Raw genomic sequence first — 17,792 nt, 5'->3', positions numbered from 1 at the left:
AGAAAATTATAATTTGGTCAAGATGGAAATATGCGAATTCTAGTCATAGTATTAAAACTTAAACATATTTATATATTTTTTTTTTTAGTAGTAGTATTTGATTTGCTGGCTGGTTAGCATCAAGGCAAACGGCAGCGATGCCTCTGTAGCTGGTAAGAAAACAGACAGACAGGACCCAGGACTTGGGAGGCAGAGCAGAGTCAATTCGTTTACACTCGAAAACAAAAATCTGCTATGAACAAAAAAAAAAAAAAAACGCAAAGAAAACAAAAATCTGCATAACTCATTACACACTCAACTCCACCAGCTATAGCCGGCATTTCCTTTTTCTTTTTCTTTAATCAAAACCCATTTGACTCTACCCAAAACCGTCAAAACATTTTTACCAAATACCCAAAGCACCAAAGCCTCTCATAATTGCTTCTTCTTTAATCTCACTCAGTCTCTTAGTCTCAGGTATTATAATTGTTTGTTATTAGTAAGCTTGGACCCTTAAGCCTGGAGTCAAAATGGGTTCTCAAGAATCAGAAGAAAAGACAGAATGCGAAATGGCAGTGACTCTGCCTTCAACTACGCCAGTGGTGGGGTGCCTAATAAACCCAGCCGTCCGTCTGAAAATCAAAGGCACACCTACTCTTCAAACCCTCCGTCCACATTCTTTCTCTTTCACCTGGTTTTTACCTTCTCCTTTTCTCACTCGTTTCTAATTTTTCCCCTGATTTTTATAGTATTAATTTCTTTGTTTCTGTTGTTTGGTTTCTTGGCTTAGAAAATAGAGCAGAGGCAGACTTTTTCTTTCATTGTGGTTAATGTAGTTATTTTGACATTTGATTAAACTGATGACTTAGTAGTTTTGTTATATAAGAAAGAAATAGAAGTGTAACTAAAAAATATTCCGGTTACAGTTTTGACTTTTTCTTGATCATTTACGCTTCTTGGGACATTTATTATTAAAAACAACTTCAATTTCATGTCAAGGCTTTGTTCCCACTAAGTCGTTGTAGATATCTGGTCATTTCTTTAAAATTTCTCATCATATATATATATATATATATATATATATATATATATATGTAAAGTTAGTTGAGTCTTTTTTATCTTGTTTGACTTAGGTTATGTCTCAGAGGTTAGATTCTTTTTATCAGATCAGAGGCTTAGATTAGGTGGGTTGATTTCTATGTTTTCTCAATCACACACAAGAAATTGTGCTTTCAAGATTCCTGTTGTTTTGGAACAAAATTTTCCTATTAGGAAAACCAACCTGGTCATCGATGTTTTAAAACGTTTGTGTTAGAAGTGGGTGTATTTTTTTTTGGATAGTAAGGAATATTTGCATGGGTTCTTGTTCATGACCATGACATTTCCCATCATATGATCATGGTGGTGATGGTTTCTAAAATGTAGGTATCGTGAGATGGGTTGCTCTGTCCACCCTTCTAAGTTGGCTACTGTTCTGTGTATGTCCTGTGTAAAACTAGAGATTCCACTCAGTCAGTGTTGCCATTGCTCTCCAATGTGCCTCTTAGATGGGTGGCAAATACATGAGAAGCGTCATTGTCGTGCAGCTAAAATGATAAAACAGCGTACAACTGGTGGTCAAGAAGAATTAATAAGGCTTAGGAGTTGTGGTTCATGGCCAGACTTCAGTAGTGATCAATTACATGGCGAGAATGAATTGGTGGTAGAGCGAGAAAGGAGAGTATGGGTCAAAGTGGGCTCTTCTAAAACTTATGAACCCTCAATGAATGATGTTGGCTTCATTCTTAGGCTAGAATGTTTGGCTGTGGACCATACTGAGGGCATTCAATTGGCTCCAGTCAATATCATAGTGACCGATCCCGTGATTACTTTTCCCCCTCGTTGTCCTCGCTGTATGATTAAAATTAGAAGTTGTCAGAAATCTCACAACATCCATTTCAAACCCCAATCTTCTGATGGTTTAACATTTAGTGTGCTATCATATAATATCCTTGCTGACCTGTATGCTAGCGGGGGTAGGTACAGTTACTGTCCAACATGGGCTCTTGTCTGGGAATACCGCAGGCAGAATTTGCTGCAAGAGATCATTGAATATGATGCTGATATTCTTTGTCTTCAGGAGGTGATTTCTTTCCTGCTATTGTGCATCTTTTTCTAGGATATGCTGTTTGAACACGGGTCCTAGTATGCCTTGCATTATATAACTTCTTAGGCTAATCTAATATTCTTCCACCATTGGCAGGTGCAAAGTGATCATTTTGAAAGTTTTTTTAAACCTGAGCTGATAAAACATGGTTATTCAGTTATGTACAAGAAGAAAAGAACAGAGGTAAATTTTTTGAAACTCTTAACTTTTTGCTGATAATGATACACTGTTAGAAAACGCTTTTAAGCTTTCATGAATAGTTTATATATATATATATATATATATATATACTTGCTTTTGGGAACTTAAATGCATAGGAACAGGGCTGAGAAGGGAATACCGTTTGAGCCTTGCTAATAACAGCTATAACTGTATTCATGAGATATACTTGTAGTTTATTTTGTATCAAATAATTTTTGGTGAATGTTAGTGAAGAAATTCATTGGAATTTTATTTATGAATTCTTGAGAAACTTTCTAGAATACAAGAGTTTATACATAGCTAAAACATCAAATCTGGCAAATCCCATGATATCCTAGAGATAATAACAAATCACCTAAAAATCCTCTAACAATAAATGGAAACTACTAAGTAGGAATTTGATCAATGCACTAAATCTCTTTTATTTAGGAAACAACCAAAATACTAAATGAATGACACCTAATCAAATCTAGTTAGGAATCGGTTTTCCACACTACCCCTCAAGTTGGGTGGTAGATATAAATCATACCCATCTTGGACTTCAAATTCTCGAAATTGCCATGATGAAGAGCTTTGGAGAGGATGTCAGTTGTCTGATGTTCTGTTGGAGTGTAGACCAATTTGCGCCTTTTTCAATCTTCTCTTTGATGAGGTGGCACAATCTCTACATGTTTCATTCGATCACGATGAACAGGATTCTTGGCAATGTTAATAACTGCATTATTATCACAAAACAGTTTCATTAAATTCCTAGCTGACTTATTCAGTTCCGGTAGCATTCTCTCAAGCCAAATTCCTTCGCAAATCCCATGAGACATAGCCCTAAATTCAGCTTCAGCACTACTTCGAGCTATCATTGCTTGTTTCTTGCTCCTCTAAGTGACTAAGTTACCCCACACATATGTCCAATACCCTATTGTTGACCTTCCGTCTATCACTGAACCAGCCCAATCTGCATTTGAGAAAATCTTCACATCTCTATTTAGTGTTTTTCTGAAGTGCAACCCTTTGCCTGTATTTTTTTTTCAAGCATTGAAGGATCCGATATACTGCCTCCATGTGTGTCTTTGTAGGATTGTTCATAAATCTACTCACCATACCTATAGAGAAGCCAATGTCTATATTGTGTTTGATAGTAAAAATCCACTTACATCCCACTAGGCTCTTTCCTCCAAGAAGATCAGTAATTTTCCATGTGCTATTCTTTGTTAGTGCTTGCATTTCTTCCATTATGACAACCTTCCACTTTGGTTGTTCGAGTGCTTCTTGGATGGTATTTGGTATATGAATATCAATTAATGATGTAACCAGTGCTTGGTAAGTAGGAAACAATCCTTCATAGGAAACAAAGTTACTAATAGGGTGCTGAGGACATGATCTCACACCTTTTCTTATAGCAATGGGCTGATCAAGATAACCAGGAAAATCATCAGGGATAGGTTCAGTAATTGTGTTACCTGTATGAATTTCAAAAGTCCTTGGATTCTGTTTAGAATCTTGGTTCTGTGTTGGAGATGTACAGGTCCCTATCTCTTTTTGAGATTTTGGTCTCCTTGAGTATACAATCATTTCCTTAGCTTTTGTATTTTGCACAGTTTCAGGAGATATTGGAGACTTAGGATGACTAGTTGACTCAGAAGAAAAAGAATTATTTGAAATGAGAATTTGAATTGGCAGACAAGTAGAGGAAGGATCAGATGATGGCTCAATCTCCCAAAGTGGATATTCCTTAGAACTCTCCCCTTGAATATCGGTTTTGGGATAGAATGGTTGATTCTTAAAGAAAGTGACATCCATAAAAGTGTAAAACTTTTTGGTAGTTGGTAAATAACATCTATAGCCTTTTTGGTTAGGTGAGTAGCCAAGAAATATACACCTGAGTGATTTGGGGTCTAGTTTACTGGATTGTTGTTGGTATATGAACAAAGGTAGTACATCTGAACACTTTGACTGGTATGGAGGAAATGATTTGGACATAAGGGTAGGTTTTGAGAAGTGTTTGATAGGGGGTTTGGAATTTTAGTACTCAAGAAGGCATCTTATTGATAAGAAAGGTTGTTGTCAGGATTGCCTCTCCCCAGAAATGTTTTGGGACATGAGAGGCTAGCATAATAGATCTTGTAACTTCCATTAGGTGTCTGTTCTTCCATTCAGCAACTTTGTTTTGTTGACGAATTTCAGTACATGAGCTTTGATGAATAATTCCTTGATCTAACAAGTAAGATCCAAGAACTGAGTGATATTATTCTCGCCCATTATTTGTTCTGAGCACTTGAATTTTTGCTTGAAATTGAGATTGTACCATCTTGTTGAAATTTTGAAATATTGAACTAACCTCTGACTTGTCTTTCATGAGGAATAGCCATGAAACTTTGCTGTGATCATCAATGAAGGTAACAAACCATCTAGAGCCTGTAATATTGATAACCCTCGATGGTCCCCGAACATCAGTATGTATTATAGAAAAAAGATGAGTTGATTTGTATGGTTGACTTTGAGATGAATTGTGAATGTATTTGGAAAACTGACAAATTTCATATTGATAAGACTTAGAACCTTTATTGAATAAATCAAGGAACAATTTTTTGAGGTACAAGAAATTTGGATGTCCTAAATGATAGTGCCATAACATAATTGTATTTTCTTGACTCTTATTAGAAGATGAAATTGAACAAGTACTCTTCCATGATTGTCTCTTAGATTCTTAATCTATAAGGAATAGACTCCAGCACACATCCTAGTATTGCCAATCTTCTTCCCCAAATCCAAGCCCTGAAATTCACACATGTTAGAAAGAAATTTAGTAACACAATTAAGATCTCTCGTAATTTTACTAATAAACAGAAGGTTGCAATGTAAATTAGGGACATGAAGAACAGTGAAAAGTGTTATGTGCTTTGAAATAATGACTGACCCTATCCCGACTACCCCGGAGAATGACCCACTGCTGTTGGAACTGTGAGGTTTCAGAACATGGGCTGTATTCATGGAACACCAATGCATCACTAGTCACATGGTCTGATGCCTTTGAATCAACAATCCAAGATCTTGATTTTCCATTTTGCATAAGTAGAGCATTGAAAGAGTTAACCTTTTTGTATAACAAATGTTGTGCTTACAACTGACTCAGTGTTCTAAAGAGATTGTTAAACAATTTTTTGAAGGAGTTCCAACTGCTTTTTATTGAACGGGCTTGATTCCGGGGGTGTTGGAGTTGTTCAGTGGTGACAAAATTTCCATGACTCTCGATTTCGAGTAGAATGTGGTTTGTAGTCAACAGGTTTCCCATGGATTTGCCAACAATTTTCCCATGTGTGTCCTGCCTTCTGATAGTGGTCAGACTGAGGTCTATTACTTTTCATTTGTCGATTTTCACCACCTTGGTAGGATTTTGGTCCTCGTGCAGCATGTGCTGAATTTTCTATCTCTTGTGGATTGCATGATGTCCCTAGCATCACTTTCCTTTTACTCTCATCTCGATGCTGGGTAATGGCTTGATGCTAAGAATTCTCCCTCGAACATCATTAAGGCTCTTATTTAGACCAAGTAGAAACTTATAAGCTCGGTCTTACTCCACTATTTTCCCATATTGTTGGCTATCGTCAGGGCACTTTCATGCTATTTCTTCAAAGATATCTAATTGCTGCCAATAACGAGTTAAGGAATTAAAATATTTCATGATAGATGAGTCTCCTTGCCATAGGTCATGTAGAGTGCTTTTGATCTCAAATATTATAGACGTATTATCTACGTTGGAGTGGGTTTCTTTCGCAACATTCTAAATTTCCTTGGCAGTTTTGTAGTACATGAAATTCTCACCAATCTCGTTGGTCATAGAATTGATCAACCACAACATTACCATCCAACTTCTAGGTTTGGTACTTCGAGTCATCCTCGCTGGGTGAAACAACCATTCCTGTGAGATAATCTTCCTTACCTTTTCCACAGACAAACAACATCATTGATTGAGACCATTGGATGAAGTTTTGTCCATTGAGTTTGTGACCAATGATAGGCAAAATAGAGGACTCGGACACACCTGTGCTGTTTGCCAGGGCATAGATAGATAGATAGAAAAATATATATATATATATATATATGTATAGGTTTTGATGATTCGGGATGAGCGCTCTGATACCATGAAAAAATTCATGAGAATCTTATTTATGAATTCTTAAAAAACTTTTTAGAGTACAAAAGTAAAAATATAGCTAAAACATCAAATCTAGCAAATCTCATGATATTCTAGAGATAATAACAAATCACTTAAAAATACTCTAACAATAAATGGGAACTACCAAGTAAGAATTTGATCAATGAACCAAATCCCTTTTATTTAGGAAACAACCAAAATACTAAGTGAATGACACCTAATCAAATCTAGTTAGGAATCGGTTTTCCACAGTTAGGAAACATGCATTGATATCCCTAAAAGTGCTTTAAACATTCTTAATTTGATCAAATATACTAAAGAATGTTTAAGAATCTAAACTAATTTAGAAATAGCATGATTACAATAGCATGATATAAGACATGCTATGTGATCTATAATATTAATAAAATAATATTTTTGGATGTCTTCCAGTTGTATACTTCTAGTCGCCAATATGCAAGTGAGGGATGTGCAACTTTTTACCGTGATAACCTATTCAAAGAAATCATGAAATATGAGGTGAATCTCTAAGTTGAGTGAATATACTTTCAAGTTGTATGGTTATAATTCTTAACTTGTGGCTGTAGCTTGACTTTGATCAGAGGGCACAGTTAGTGGTCAAAGATTTGAAACCTGAACTAAAAAATGAGGGTTGTATTCGCCTTATGAAGGTATTATATCTTAATTACACAGTTATTAATTTGCATAACGTCCTGATTAATTTTGTTTCTGCTGCAGTTATTTGTTTTATCTGCTCCTCCTTTCTCTCTTCTGAATCTTTATTTTGGTTTTGCAGGACAATGTTGCTCTTATTGTAATATTAGAAGCAATAAGAAATAGCAGAATCAGTGATGACTTTCAATCCAGAATTTGTGTGGTACTCTATGTATATGATATTTTCCAGCTTTATATCACTAGATCTGGGTAAACTCACATGGCCATGGTTTCAACCTCAGGCAAATACACATATACATGCAAACACTGAATTGCCAGACGTAAAGTTATACCAGGTTTTTTTCCCCAAATAGATGTCTACATTTCAAATTTTCTTTAAAACAGCAGAATGTATCCTTCTAACAATATCCCCCCCCCCCTCTTCTTTTCCAATGTCAAGGTTGCAAACCTTGTCTGTGGACTGGAAAAAATTTCGCAATCAAAGATTCCTATATTGATTTGTGGAGATGTGAACTCTCCTCCTGCAAGGTTAGTTTTCTGCTGTCAGTGACATAGTGGTCTATATTCAAAGGATCACTAGTGGTTTTAAGTTGCCATTTATGGTTCATTTCATTTTCTTTTCTCAATGAATTTAAACTAAAGTGAAAATATTATCAAATAAAGGAAATCTAAGATAAACTTGCTTATCTCTAAAATTTGCTGCAAAATTGCCAAGTGAAGGGACTGCTGCTTTTTTCTTGTTATGGTTCTTGCCTTTTTAATCTTGCCTTTGCCCATTTATTTTGCATATTTATGAACATGATATTGTAAAAAATAGTTAGTTTCTTTTAGATCTTTTACAAGCTTTTAGTGAGAAAAGTGCTACTTTTGGCATTGTTTAAAGTTTTCATATTCTGAATTTGTTTATATATATATATATACATATATTTACATAGATCAGTGTCTAATTCATTATTAACCACTGCAGTGATCCTCATATGCTTCTAGTGACAGGCAGAATTGATTCTGTTTCTGGGGAGGAAACTGATCCACTGGGTATATATCAGATTCTCAAGCTTAAACACTCTTTGGCTCTTGTAAGAATATTGTTTCTTCCTATCCTTGGCTCATATTCTGACGTTATTGAAGGCCATATATGCTTATATCTCCCTTCTTTGATGTATCTGGGATATTTTTCCATCCCTCTGCAAGCATAGTTTGTTTATCAGATATTATTGGGAAAGCGAATGAATATATACATTTTCATCTTTCATGCTAGCATTCTACTTTTTTATTATGAGCTCATATTTGGTTGCCACACAATTTTAAGGCATGCTGCATTCTTATTGCTATATACAATGCTTATAGCAAGACTGAAAATCCTTTTCATCAGTTTAGATCTGGTTCCTGGAATATAATTAATTTGTATAACTATTATTTTTATAATTTTAATTGATACTCGACTTATCCATCTGTGTGTGGAAGTAGAAGAGCCCCCTTTCTTCTCATGTATTTCATTTTTGTTTTCGTCACGGCCGTCGTCATCATCATCATCATCATCATCATGTGTTATGATTTTCACTAGCGTTGACCTTAATATGCTCATGCAGGAAAAGTTGTTTTACAGGTTAGTGCATATGCCTCATTTTTCCATTCCACTGGGATTGAAGCAAAACAGTTGAATAGGATGAACCCTGACAATCATGAGCCTTTGTTTACCCACTACACTCCTAGATCCGTTGGAACCTTGGATTATATTCTCTACACAGGTATACTTTACCCCATAATTTGAGTTACCTTTGATCAATTGGCTGACCTTGTGAATTTTTTTTTCCAAATAGCTCAGTTTTATTTGACCATCGTGTTGTTTGCTTTTAAATTTTGCAATGCCATAATCTGTTCTCAATATCTTTTCTTAATTGACAGGGTATTTCCAAGCTGGTAGTTGAGATTTTCTTAAAATCATACAGTTCTTAATGTTAATTCATCAGCTTAAAATGATTGTTATGTGGTCCTTAAATAACATTATCAGGAAAAAGAAATCTACTAGCACTGGTTGTGATACTGTGAGCCTGTGACATAACATCTAGCGCAGTTACATGTTCAGCAACACTTATCCCATCATTGTAATGCACCAATCACATTGAGCCTTATAAATGGGTGTTGTGATGTGCTAGTTATTATTGGTAGCTGTGAGAATATGGGGAACTCTTTCTTTGCTAAATATGTCTTACAAGATAAAGATTGAGCTTCTTAGTTTTGGTGCCTTGGGAAACTGGGAAGATCTGCTTACCTGAAAATTGGGGAAAGTATTCTTTTATGCATGACTTAGTAAGTAGGTATGTGTTAGAGGTGACTCCTAATACACATTGAATAGTAACTCAATCATGAAGGAGACTTTACCGCTTTGACCTAGCATGGTCATTGACCTATTTATTTGGTTAGATAAGGAACTATGTTTTTAATTTCCCTTCAGATTCACTCTTTACCCTTTGCCAGTGAGGCTTATGGCATTGATGGTTGCTTTTTTGTAAGTTTCGAGTTTATTTTGGACAGGAACTTTTAGTTTCATTGTAGGTTAATGTTATCTGGATTTGCTGGGCAAAATTTGGTTTAGTACATGCATGAACTTTAACATCTTATACAGATGAATCCTACATAGCATCTAGAATTAGGGCTTTATGTTGGAAATGTTGCCACAATCTTTATTTCTTTACATATTGGTTGGGAACCATTATCTATGCATTAAGATCTTGTAATACTTGTGTGTGTGTGTGTGTGTTTTCTTTTTTTTAATGTCATGATATGTTTTAAATAGTACAACCAGTTGTGTTATTACTGCGTTGGTGGAATACTTTTGCATACCCCAGAAAACAGAAGTGTACTAGTTGATTGTAGATTATATAGTACTTAAAATGAGTCTTTCATCTTCCTGAGCAGAGTGATTGTAGATTATTGTAGATTTTGCTAACCATCTTTTATGAATGGACTTTTCCTAGCCTTTAAGCCTCAACGAGAGTCTTAAATTGAATTGAGAAACAATTAGACACCTCCAAACAAATTGTTCCTCCAAGTCTAAACAAAAATCATATCATTTACATGTGCTCTCAAAGCCACTATCAATTAACTTTTGTCATCCTGGAAAGTTACCCCTGTTCCCATGAGAATGACCAGACTGTTTTGTGAAACTTACTTTTTAAGTTCATGTTCATATTAATGTAGTTGAAGGATATGGTTATATCTAGTTTCTATCTATCTGTTCAAGTTTTGCTGTACAATAACAGAAATTTTTGTAATTTATATTAGTTATTGGCTCATTGGATTTATGTTTTAAGTGCTTTTCTCTGACTATATAGATGTTCTCCAACAGCTGACAGTTTGACGGTAGAAGGTTTATTGGAACTTCTCGACTCTGAAAGCGTGGGGGTTGGTCTTCCATCTCCTCTATGGTCTTCGGACCACATTGCCTTGATGGCAAGTTTCAGACTGAAAACACCTTCCTCTGAATCATCTCCACCTCTTCCTCAGGAAATATGATAGCAACCAAGAGATGCGGTAGTAATTTAATCTGTATAGACAATATATGAAGAAATACCATTAGGAACTTTGTACACAGTTATAGAGTCAATCTCCAACCAGAGTAGTAGACAATGATGTTTGCAAGCACACTTCTTTCAGATACTTTCAGGTAGTCTTGCTACCTAATTTCATAACCCTGTAACTAATGCTGGTGATAACATTTGAACTTCTTTTTCCTCATCTTTGCTATATAGTTTGTGCCAGTATTCTATAGCAGTCTCAATTAATCAGTTCTTGCTTGATGGGAATTGGGGGCTATTTTCTCATTTTATACCAGATCAATCTCGGCTGTAGCATTGCAGCACATCCGATGCAGCTGAATATTGCCACCAGTGCCTGACATTGTAGTTGGCATTTACAACTAGAAATTTTACTAAGGTTTCTACTCTGTAAAATTCTCAAGTAATTAGGGACAAAAGAGTTAAAATTTTATCTCGCATGATTGTCTTGTACTTTAAATTCAAAATTTACACAGCCACTACAACTATTCACCCCACAATGAAGCCAATAAATGCTAAACAGTCTTAATTTATATTAGATGAACTAATTTCTGATTAATCTTCATAAACCCATTCAAGGCTGCTCCTATTTACACAGTGAAGATACCGACTGGAAAAAAAAAAAAAAGTTCATGGCTTTTGCTCATTCATCTGGACGATCAGAGACTGTTTTATGATGTAACAAGAGAAACGATTAAAATAAAGTGCTGATTATGGAATTAGATGGTTTAGGAAAACAGGTACATTGGAATTGAGGTTTGAGGCTGCATTTTAGCTTTTATATTGAAACAGGCAAAGCATCAGAGGCAAGAGGTTTCTTTTAAGGGATAGCTATGCATGTAAAAAAGAGAGAAAGTTAGATTTTGATTGCAAATTGAATTGGTGAATTCAGTGAGGCACCATCATATCGGATTTCTTAAACAAAATTAGGAATCTAAAGCATAACCATATCTACATTAGACAAGTCAGTAAACTATGTGAGTTGGTTTCATTTCTCTCTCTCTCTCAATCAGTAGACATTTTTCATTGGAGATTAAGAAGCTTTATATATATTAGCTAATGCCTTTAGACAGGAGTACTATTTAGCTTTTCAAGACGAATTAAGAAATAAAAATTTAATTAACACACGTTGGAGTGGATGTTATCCTAAACTTAAAAACTTGATGATGATCCTTACTAGCTAGCACAGGAGGCTAAGCCTTTGCCTGAATAGTTTTGGAGGGCATTGGTCTGGTGGGTGCATGAATTTGCAGTTAGGGCATGCAGGTGATGACTTGCATAGCATCACCAACATGTGGCACCGCATGCACACTGTTGCTACCATCTCTTGATGTTGCTCATCATCCTCCTCCACTGCCAACCATGAAAGGTTGTGCGTTAATCCTCCTGATGAGTTTATCTTCTTATCAACTGCACCAGCGTTTGTGGTGGTAACAGAGTTGTGCTTGTTGAATTGCTGATGATGATCTGTTGCATCAATTTTCCTTACTGAATCACATGGTAGGTTTAGCTCAAGGTCCAGGCTCACGTGATGACCAGGGCTAGGGGGTTCGGGGCTTCTCCTTGGATCCCTAGAAGTTCTCGCATGGGTCCTCGTATTGTAATAGTGTATCTGCCCTGACTGAACATAGAGGAAGCCAAAACAATTATAAGGTTATGGTATTGTTTGTGTAACAGTATTTACTATTTACTACTGCTGAACCATATCCTTCATCTGAGGTTAATCTGATTAGATATCTTGGAATTTGAACATATAGAAATTCCATTACAAAGAATATTTTTATATATACCTGAATATCAAGACATCTTTGCCACTCCAAAGGTAATGGAGTCTCAAGGTGTAGCTCCATATCAAACATCGATTTCGTGCTTTCGGCTTTCCCACGCTTCTCGAAAGTTTCTTCACGATCACCTTCTTGCGGCTCTTCCAACTTTCTCTTCTTTGATGAATTCTCTAACTCCTGGATCGTCTTTCTGATCATGTCTGGAGGAGAGAGGGGGGCTTGAAAGGAGACCATACAGCCAAAAGCTAGCTAGCTAGCTTTCCACTCTCTTAATTTCTATCTTTTCAGAGAGGTACTGATCAAATGGTGAAATAGTTTTAGGTGGTTATATAGGCTGAAATTTGGGGTGTAATGGCATATAACTACAAGGGAAGAATCTAATAGGAGGGCAAGTTATATGGAGGTAGAAATTAACCAAAAGGAAGTGCCTACATATGCATGACGTGCATTCCAAGTTGGCTCTTCAATTAACTACACAGCTCCAATCCAAGCTCCTGCTTTTCAAAGCTAAGATGTGAAGTTCTAACAAACCTCTCTTTGGTGAATTATATATGTATTTCACCTGATCTTGATGGCTCCTAAAAGCCCTGCCAATACAACTAAACTTAACTGTGCTTACGTGACATTACATAATCCTGCCTCGGGTTTCAACTTTCAAGCCATATATATTTGACAGTGCTGACCAACTCAAAACAAAGCCAAGCCAAGCCAAGCCAAAACGCCAAAAGTTAAAGTGCTTTTGGAACTAAAGAAAGGCGGTGAGACTCGAGAGGTGTGGAAGGGGAAGGTCATTAAATGTGGAGAGTCTGTATACAGTTGAAGGGGGAAGGTCTTGAATGCCAATGAATCTTTAATAACATAAATAACTCCAACTTCCACAATTGAGTCACTCAAAGAACTAAAACTTTTAAAGCTTTCAACACCCCTCCCTTTTCTATTAAACAAATCCCATATCTCAATACCTATATCAATTAATCACTCCATGAACTTAAAACTCTCAACACCCCTCCCCCCCCCCCCCCCCCCCCTCAGCTATATCCAAAGGAAAAAAAACCCATGAGCTCAAATTGATTGTCTTCCCCCACACTTTCTTTTCCTTTTCTCCTTTCTTAAAAGCACCATACCTATCAAGTTTCATCAGCACGTTATCCTCATGTCCCAAAATTCCAATTTCCTTCTGTTGGAAAGTAACTCTTTATCTTCTTGGACCAGCAAACAAGGCCCTGTTTTCAATTCTCTGTACGAGATAGTCATAACTTAAATAACCATAAAAATCCTTCAATGATTTATATTTTAGATTCGCCTTTAATTAATAATACAATGACCAACTTTCAAATTTGATAAATTTAAGTTTGATTATTAACTTTAACATATAACTGCCAGCATATTCATATATATATATATATATATATGTGTGTGTGTGTGTATAAATTGAACTCGGCGCCCGTGATATGGGGAATACCTTTTCACTCGAAAAAGGCAGAGTGTGGAAGCAGGAAAAAAGAAAAGAAATATACGGTAAGTTGTTCGTTGCGTGTGCATGGGAGGTTACACGTTAACGGATGTCCTTTGCCGAATTTCACCAACCAATTATAAATTGGTGAGGGACCCTAAATAGAGACTAGACAGCAGATGACATAAATACCAACCCATTTCATTACAAGTAGTCAAAACAGCAGACAACATTTAACGTCCTTCTTTTCCAAACTAAGGGTATTTTTGTAAACTAATGAATCCCTCCCCATCCCTCCAAGTTTGAAATATTTGGAGTAATTTGTAGAAAGTGATCTTTGACAACAAAAAAAAAGAAAGGGCATTCCAATTCCAAAGCCATTAAAGGCAGGCATTGAGAGAGAGATAGAGAGAGGGTGTTCTAAGTAAGTCTACCTGCCTTCATTAACTGCCATCTTGAATTCACTTAAATGCAGAATTCAAGGGATGACCATTGAAAACCACCTCGCTTTCTTCAACATCTTTCATCGTCACTCTCACCACCGGTTTCTCCCCTTCTGTTTTAATGCTCTCAACCCACCTCTTCTTCCCTTCATTTATGTTTTTGTTCCACTCCCTTTCGACTATGTCTTTCTCTCTCAATGTTAATTTCAACAGGTTCTAATTAAATCACTTCCCACATATGAGAATAACTGTCAGAATCTACTATTCTCACTAATGAATTACGTGAATCGTTTTGATCCCCAAAATAGGATTTTAATCCCATTGTCACTTACTTAAAAGTGGGTACACAATCACCAATTTTAAGTCCCACAATTTAATGAAAAATTAATTATGGCTTGGATCCGCTGTTGAGATTGGCTTAATTAGGTCTCATATTATGAAACCCAGAATAAAAAAAGAAAAGAGAAAATGATGAATTTTTATTTTAAAAATAATTTCAATAAACTGGTTCAAATTGAGTTAATATAGAGATATTAACAAAGAACGCCAATGAAATGAATCTAAAATTTAACTCATCAATTAATTTATATAATTATTTTTAAAAAGTGATATTTAATAAATATAATATTCAAATCTCAACAATTGAAACCCTTTTATTTTATCATTAGATTGAGATTTCTTTATACCAAAATAATAAAAACAACAATGAAATATTGTAGGTGTCATACATAACTCCATAGAAAGAAAGAAACAAAAATAGATTATGATTGAAAATTTGAGGTGAATCAATTTTAGATATTTGTTGATCAATTACTCGTGACTCTTAATTCCAATTAATTGTATATAGCCATATTGGTTGCCTTTCAATAAGTAGGTATATGAGAGAATATAAAAACTTTGTTAATCGTAATCTATAGGGAAACATAATGCTTCTTCTATAAAAGTGGTTATTAATTCTGTTGGGTGTGGCTTACTAGCCAGCTACTAGCTACTAGTATGAATTATACTAGTAAAGATGGTGATCTCCATTTTAGCTCCTCTAATTAATAATATATATCGATGTATACATACTTACATATATTCTTAAATTTAAGGTAACAGTTGTTGCAAATCTCTATTGCCTGAAAAAGAGATTATTGCTTTGAAATGGAAATTGGATGAAATCAGTTTTCATTATTAAACAATAAGAAACATGCAAACGGGTGGTACTTGCATGGATTGGGATTCTGTAGAGAATTGTAGAGGTTAAAGCTGTAATGCTCTATATATTTATACAAAAAAAAAAAAGAATTAAATGTGTAGAATTGAAAATGATCTTCAATATCAAAAGTATTATCTTCAAACAATAGAGTGAAGTTTTTTAACATGGAAGAAGGGAAGTTAGGTAGTTATATGTTTTTAATGTAAAAAAATTCCATATATAAGTAAATTAAAAAATAAAAAGATGAGAAAATAAACTTATAAAATCTAAAATCTTTATTCACACTCATTAATTATATATTTTTCTTATCATCAAAAGCTATATCCTTGATCTGGAAAAAAAAAAACCAGTCTTGTACCTCTTTATAATGTTATGACTTCTTAAACATCTTGTTTATAGCATTCAAAACTTTTGAGAGATTAATAAAAAAAACAGTGTTACATTCATTCATTTGATACACTCACTTCACACAATTATTTCTTAATTATTCTAAGAATTTGTGAAAAGAATTAAAATTTTTTATGGACTATAATTCAATTTTGAAAACTTAAATGTTATATGAGTGCTTGAAATAAGTGTATTAAACGAGTGTATATAGCCTTTTTTCAAGAAAGAAAAGATTGATAATGATATATAAGCTTTTCAAGATTCAAGTTTCAAGCAGTCATGGAAATTGTGGCTTTGAAGTTGATCATGATTTCTTTTAGTTTTGTTATCTGAAAGTGAAAAGGCGGTAGAAAAGCCATGAAGGCACTTTAAGTATAAGTAAGAAGAAGCGAAAGTGTTACATGGGAGGATCATGAAAGGCTATAATTCATGTGAGACAATGAGAGCAGCAAACTCTCGAATAGCAATATTATTAATCAGTCTGATTTACTTGCACTTCATATTTTTTGCTTCATCAGTGTCCCGTAATAATTACAGCACAACAACTGAACTTTGACCATTCACACTACCGAAAATCAAAACATACTCGTACACGCAACAACAATATTTGGAGAAAACATTGAATCAATTATTACAACTTAATTTCTCTCATGCATAACACTTGAGCATTTGGTTCAAAATTGGGATTTGAATTCCCTAATTCCCTAACCAAAAAAAAAAAAATCTTTGGCAAAGACACCTATTGGTTCATGCAATATTCATGCATGTTTAGAAGATTATTATTATTTTTATTAAGTTTATATAAAAATATTATATTAATTAAACAAACGAACCAACTAATAAATTAAAACATCTATAATTGGATAATTAATATAAAGATGAATCAAATCGACACACAATGAAACTTAAACTTGAGACCTCAAGATTATAGACCTACTCTTTGCCATTGATCCAAGATTTCATGCAGAAATTTAGAATTAGAAGGATTGAATAGAATGTAATACAAGTATGTGGATTATAACTCCTGACATGGGATGAAACTAAATAAAAATTTTGAGAAAACAAAAAGGGATCAGATAAAAGACGAGAGAAGCAAATAAAAGAGGGGAAGGAAGTAAGGGAACTGACCACCAAACTGATGAAGCAGTCAAGACTGAAAGAAGTACAGCATTTCTCTGTGGGGGAAGGCCAAAGGGGGGACCACATTTTAAAAAGAAATGATGAAATATTAATGCATGGATTCATCACTATGGTTAACTACTGCAAATGCAATGCGTGCATTTAATTTTGATCAAGTATAGTTATGTTGGATTGGGATCCCTATAAATTGGTATATGCATGAGATCTATGAATTGGGTCCTACATTTTTTTCAGTACATATAAATTATATATATGGTTAGGGTACTGGACAGTAAGGCATTGCAGACAGTTTTCAATCACAGTTGGTTGGTGATGCATTTTAATTTTAGTTTGTCTATCAAAGGGGACATATTCGACCCTTTCTTTCTTTGTTTCTTTCCATTCAGTTTGCAAACTTTGATACGTACATCATGTTAAATGAGGCTTTAATCTGACATTGCTATTTCATTTTCTAGGAAAATACAACATACTTAACAAGGATATATATATATATATATATATATCTGCTTGGATAACAAAAAAGAAAAAAGATTCATAATTAATATATATATATATATATATAGTTTATAACAGAGGAATTATTTGAGGTTTTTACTTATTGCATACCTATACTTGCTTCTTAGGACTGTTAAAAAGGAGTAGATCTTAATATTTTATACTTATAGGTGGATTT

General features: G+C 34.7%; 2 protein-coding genes across 10 annotated transcripts; one reads left to right on the top strand and one right to left on the bottom strand.

Moving 5' to 3' along the window:
• Window positions 1-218: 218 nt before the first annotated feature.
• On the top strand, window positions 219-10,925 carry LOC111311277 (carbon catabolite repressor protein 4 homolog 1-like). 8 transcript variants are annotated; one of them, XM_089765442.1, is made up of 11 exons: window positions 219-673; window positions 1,405-2,101; window positions 2,222-2,308; window positions 6,912-6,998; window positions 7,082-7,150; window positions 7,276-7,356; window positions 7,436-7,489; window positions 7,594-7,682; window positions 8,122-8,230; window positions 8,761-8,902; window positions 10,490-10,925. In XM_089765442.1, exons 1-11 carry the CDS (start codon window positions 510-512, stop codon window positions 10,513-10,515), a joined length of 1,605 nt encoding a protein of 534 aa, XP_089621568.1. In that variant the 5' UTR covers window positions 219-509; the 3' UTR covers window positions 10,516-10,925. The 8 variants fall into 8 exon arrangements, with proteins under 8 accessions (XP_089621568.1, XP_089621561.1, XP_089621554.1 ...); XM_089765428.1 differs by having other exon boundaries at window positions 361-673; window positions 10,504-10,925; XM_089765434.1 differs by having other exon boundaries at window positions 361-673; window positions 7,067-7,150; window positions 8,122-8,189; window positions 8,744-8,902; window positions 10,504-10,925.
• LOC111311276 (uncharacterized) lies at window positions 10,574-12,852 on the bottom strand. Of its 2 annotated transcripts, XM_089765454.1 has the most exons (3): window positions 12,502-12,852; window positions 11,889-12,332; window positions 10,574-10,701 (listed from the first exon to the last, which is right to left on the bottom strand). In XM_089765454.1, the coding sequence occupies exons 1-2, from the start codon at window positions 12,727-12,729 to the stop codon at window positions 11,892-11,894; spliced, it is 669 nt and encodes a 222-aa protein (XP_089621580.1). In that variant the 5' UTR covers window positions 12,730-12,852; the 3' UTR covers window positions 10,574-10,701; window positions 11,889-11,891. The 2 variants fall into 2 exon arrangements, with proteins under 2 accessions (XP_089621580.1, XP_022766388.2); XM_022910653.2 differs by lacking the exon at window positions 10,574-10,701 and having other exon boundaries at window positions 11,731-12,332.
• Between the last annotated feature and the right edge of the window lie 4,940 nt (window positions 12,853-17,792).

This window comes from Durio zibethinus, chromosome 1 (genome assembly GCF_047325235.1).
Source record: "Durio zibethinus cultivar Kanyao isolate XHJ-2024 chromosome 1, ASM4732523v1, whole genome shotgun sequence".
Lineage (NCBI taxonomy): Eukaryota > Viridiplantae > Streptophyta > Magnoliopsida > Malvales > Malvaceae > Durio > Durio zibethinus.
This window is presented reverse-complemented; position numbering and strand designations above follow the sequence as displayed.

Coding starts and splice junctions, on each gene's coding strand:
- LOC111311277 (XM_022910654.2), top strand. CDS start 510: ATGGGTTCTCAAGAATCAGAAGAAAAGACAGAATGCGAAATGGCAGTG. Junction 2,102..2,221: donor ATATTCTTTGTCTTCAGGAG/GTGATTTCTTTC, acceptor CACCATTGGCAG/GTGCAAAGTGATCATTTTGA. Junction 7,357..7,435: donor TTCAATCCAGAATTTGTGTG/GTACTCTATGTA, acceptor TTTCAACCTCAG/GCAAATACACATATACATGC.
- LOC111311276 (XM_089765454.1), bottom strand. CDS start 12,729: ATGGTCTCCTTTCAAGCCCCCCTCTCTCCTCCAGACATGATCAGAAAG. Junction 12,333..12,501: donor AAAGATGTCTTGATATTCAG/GTATATATAAAA, acceptor CTCTATGTTCAG/TCAGGGCAGATACACTATTA.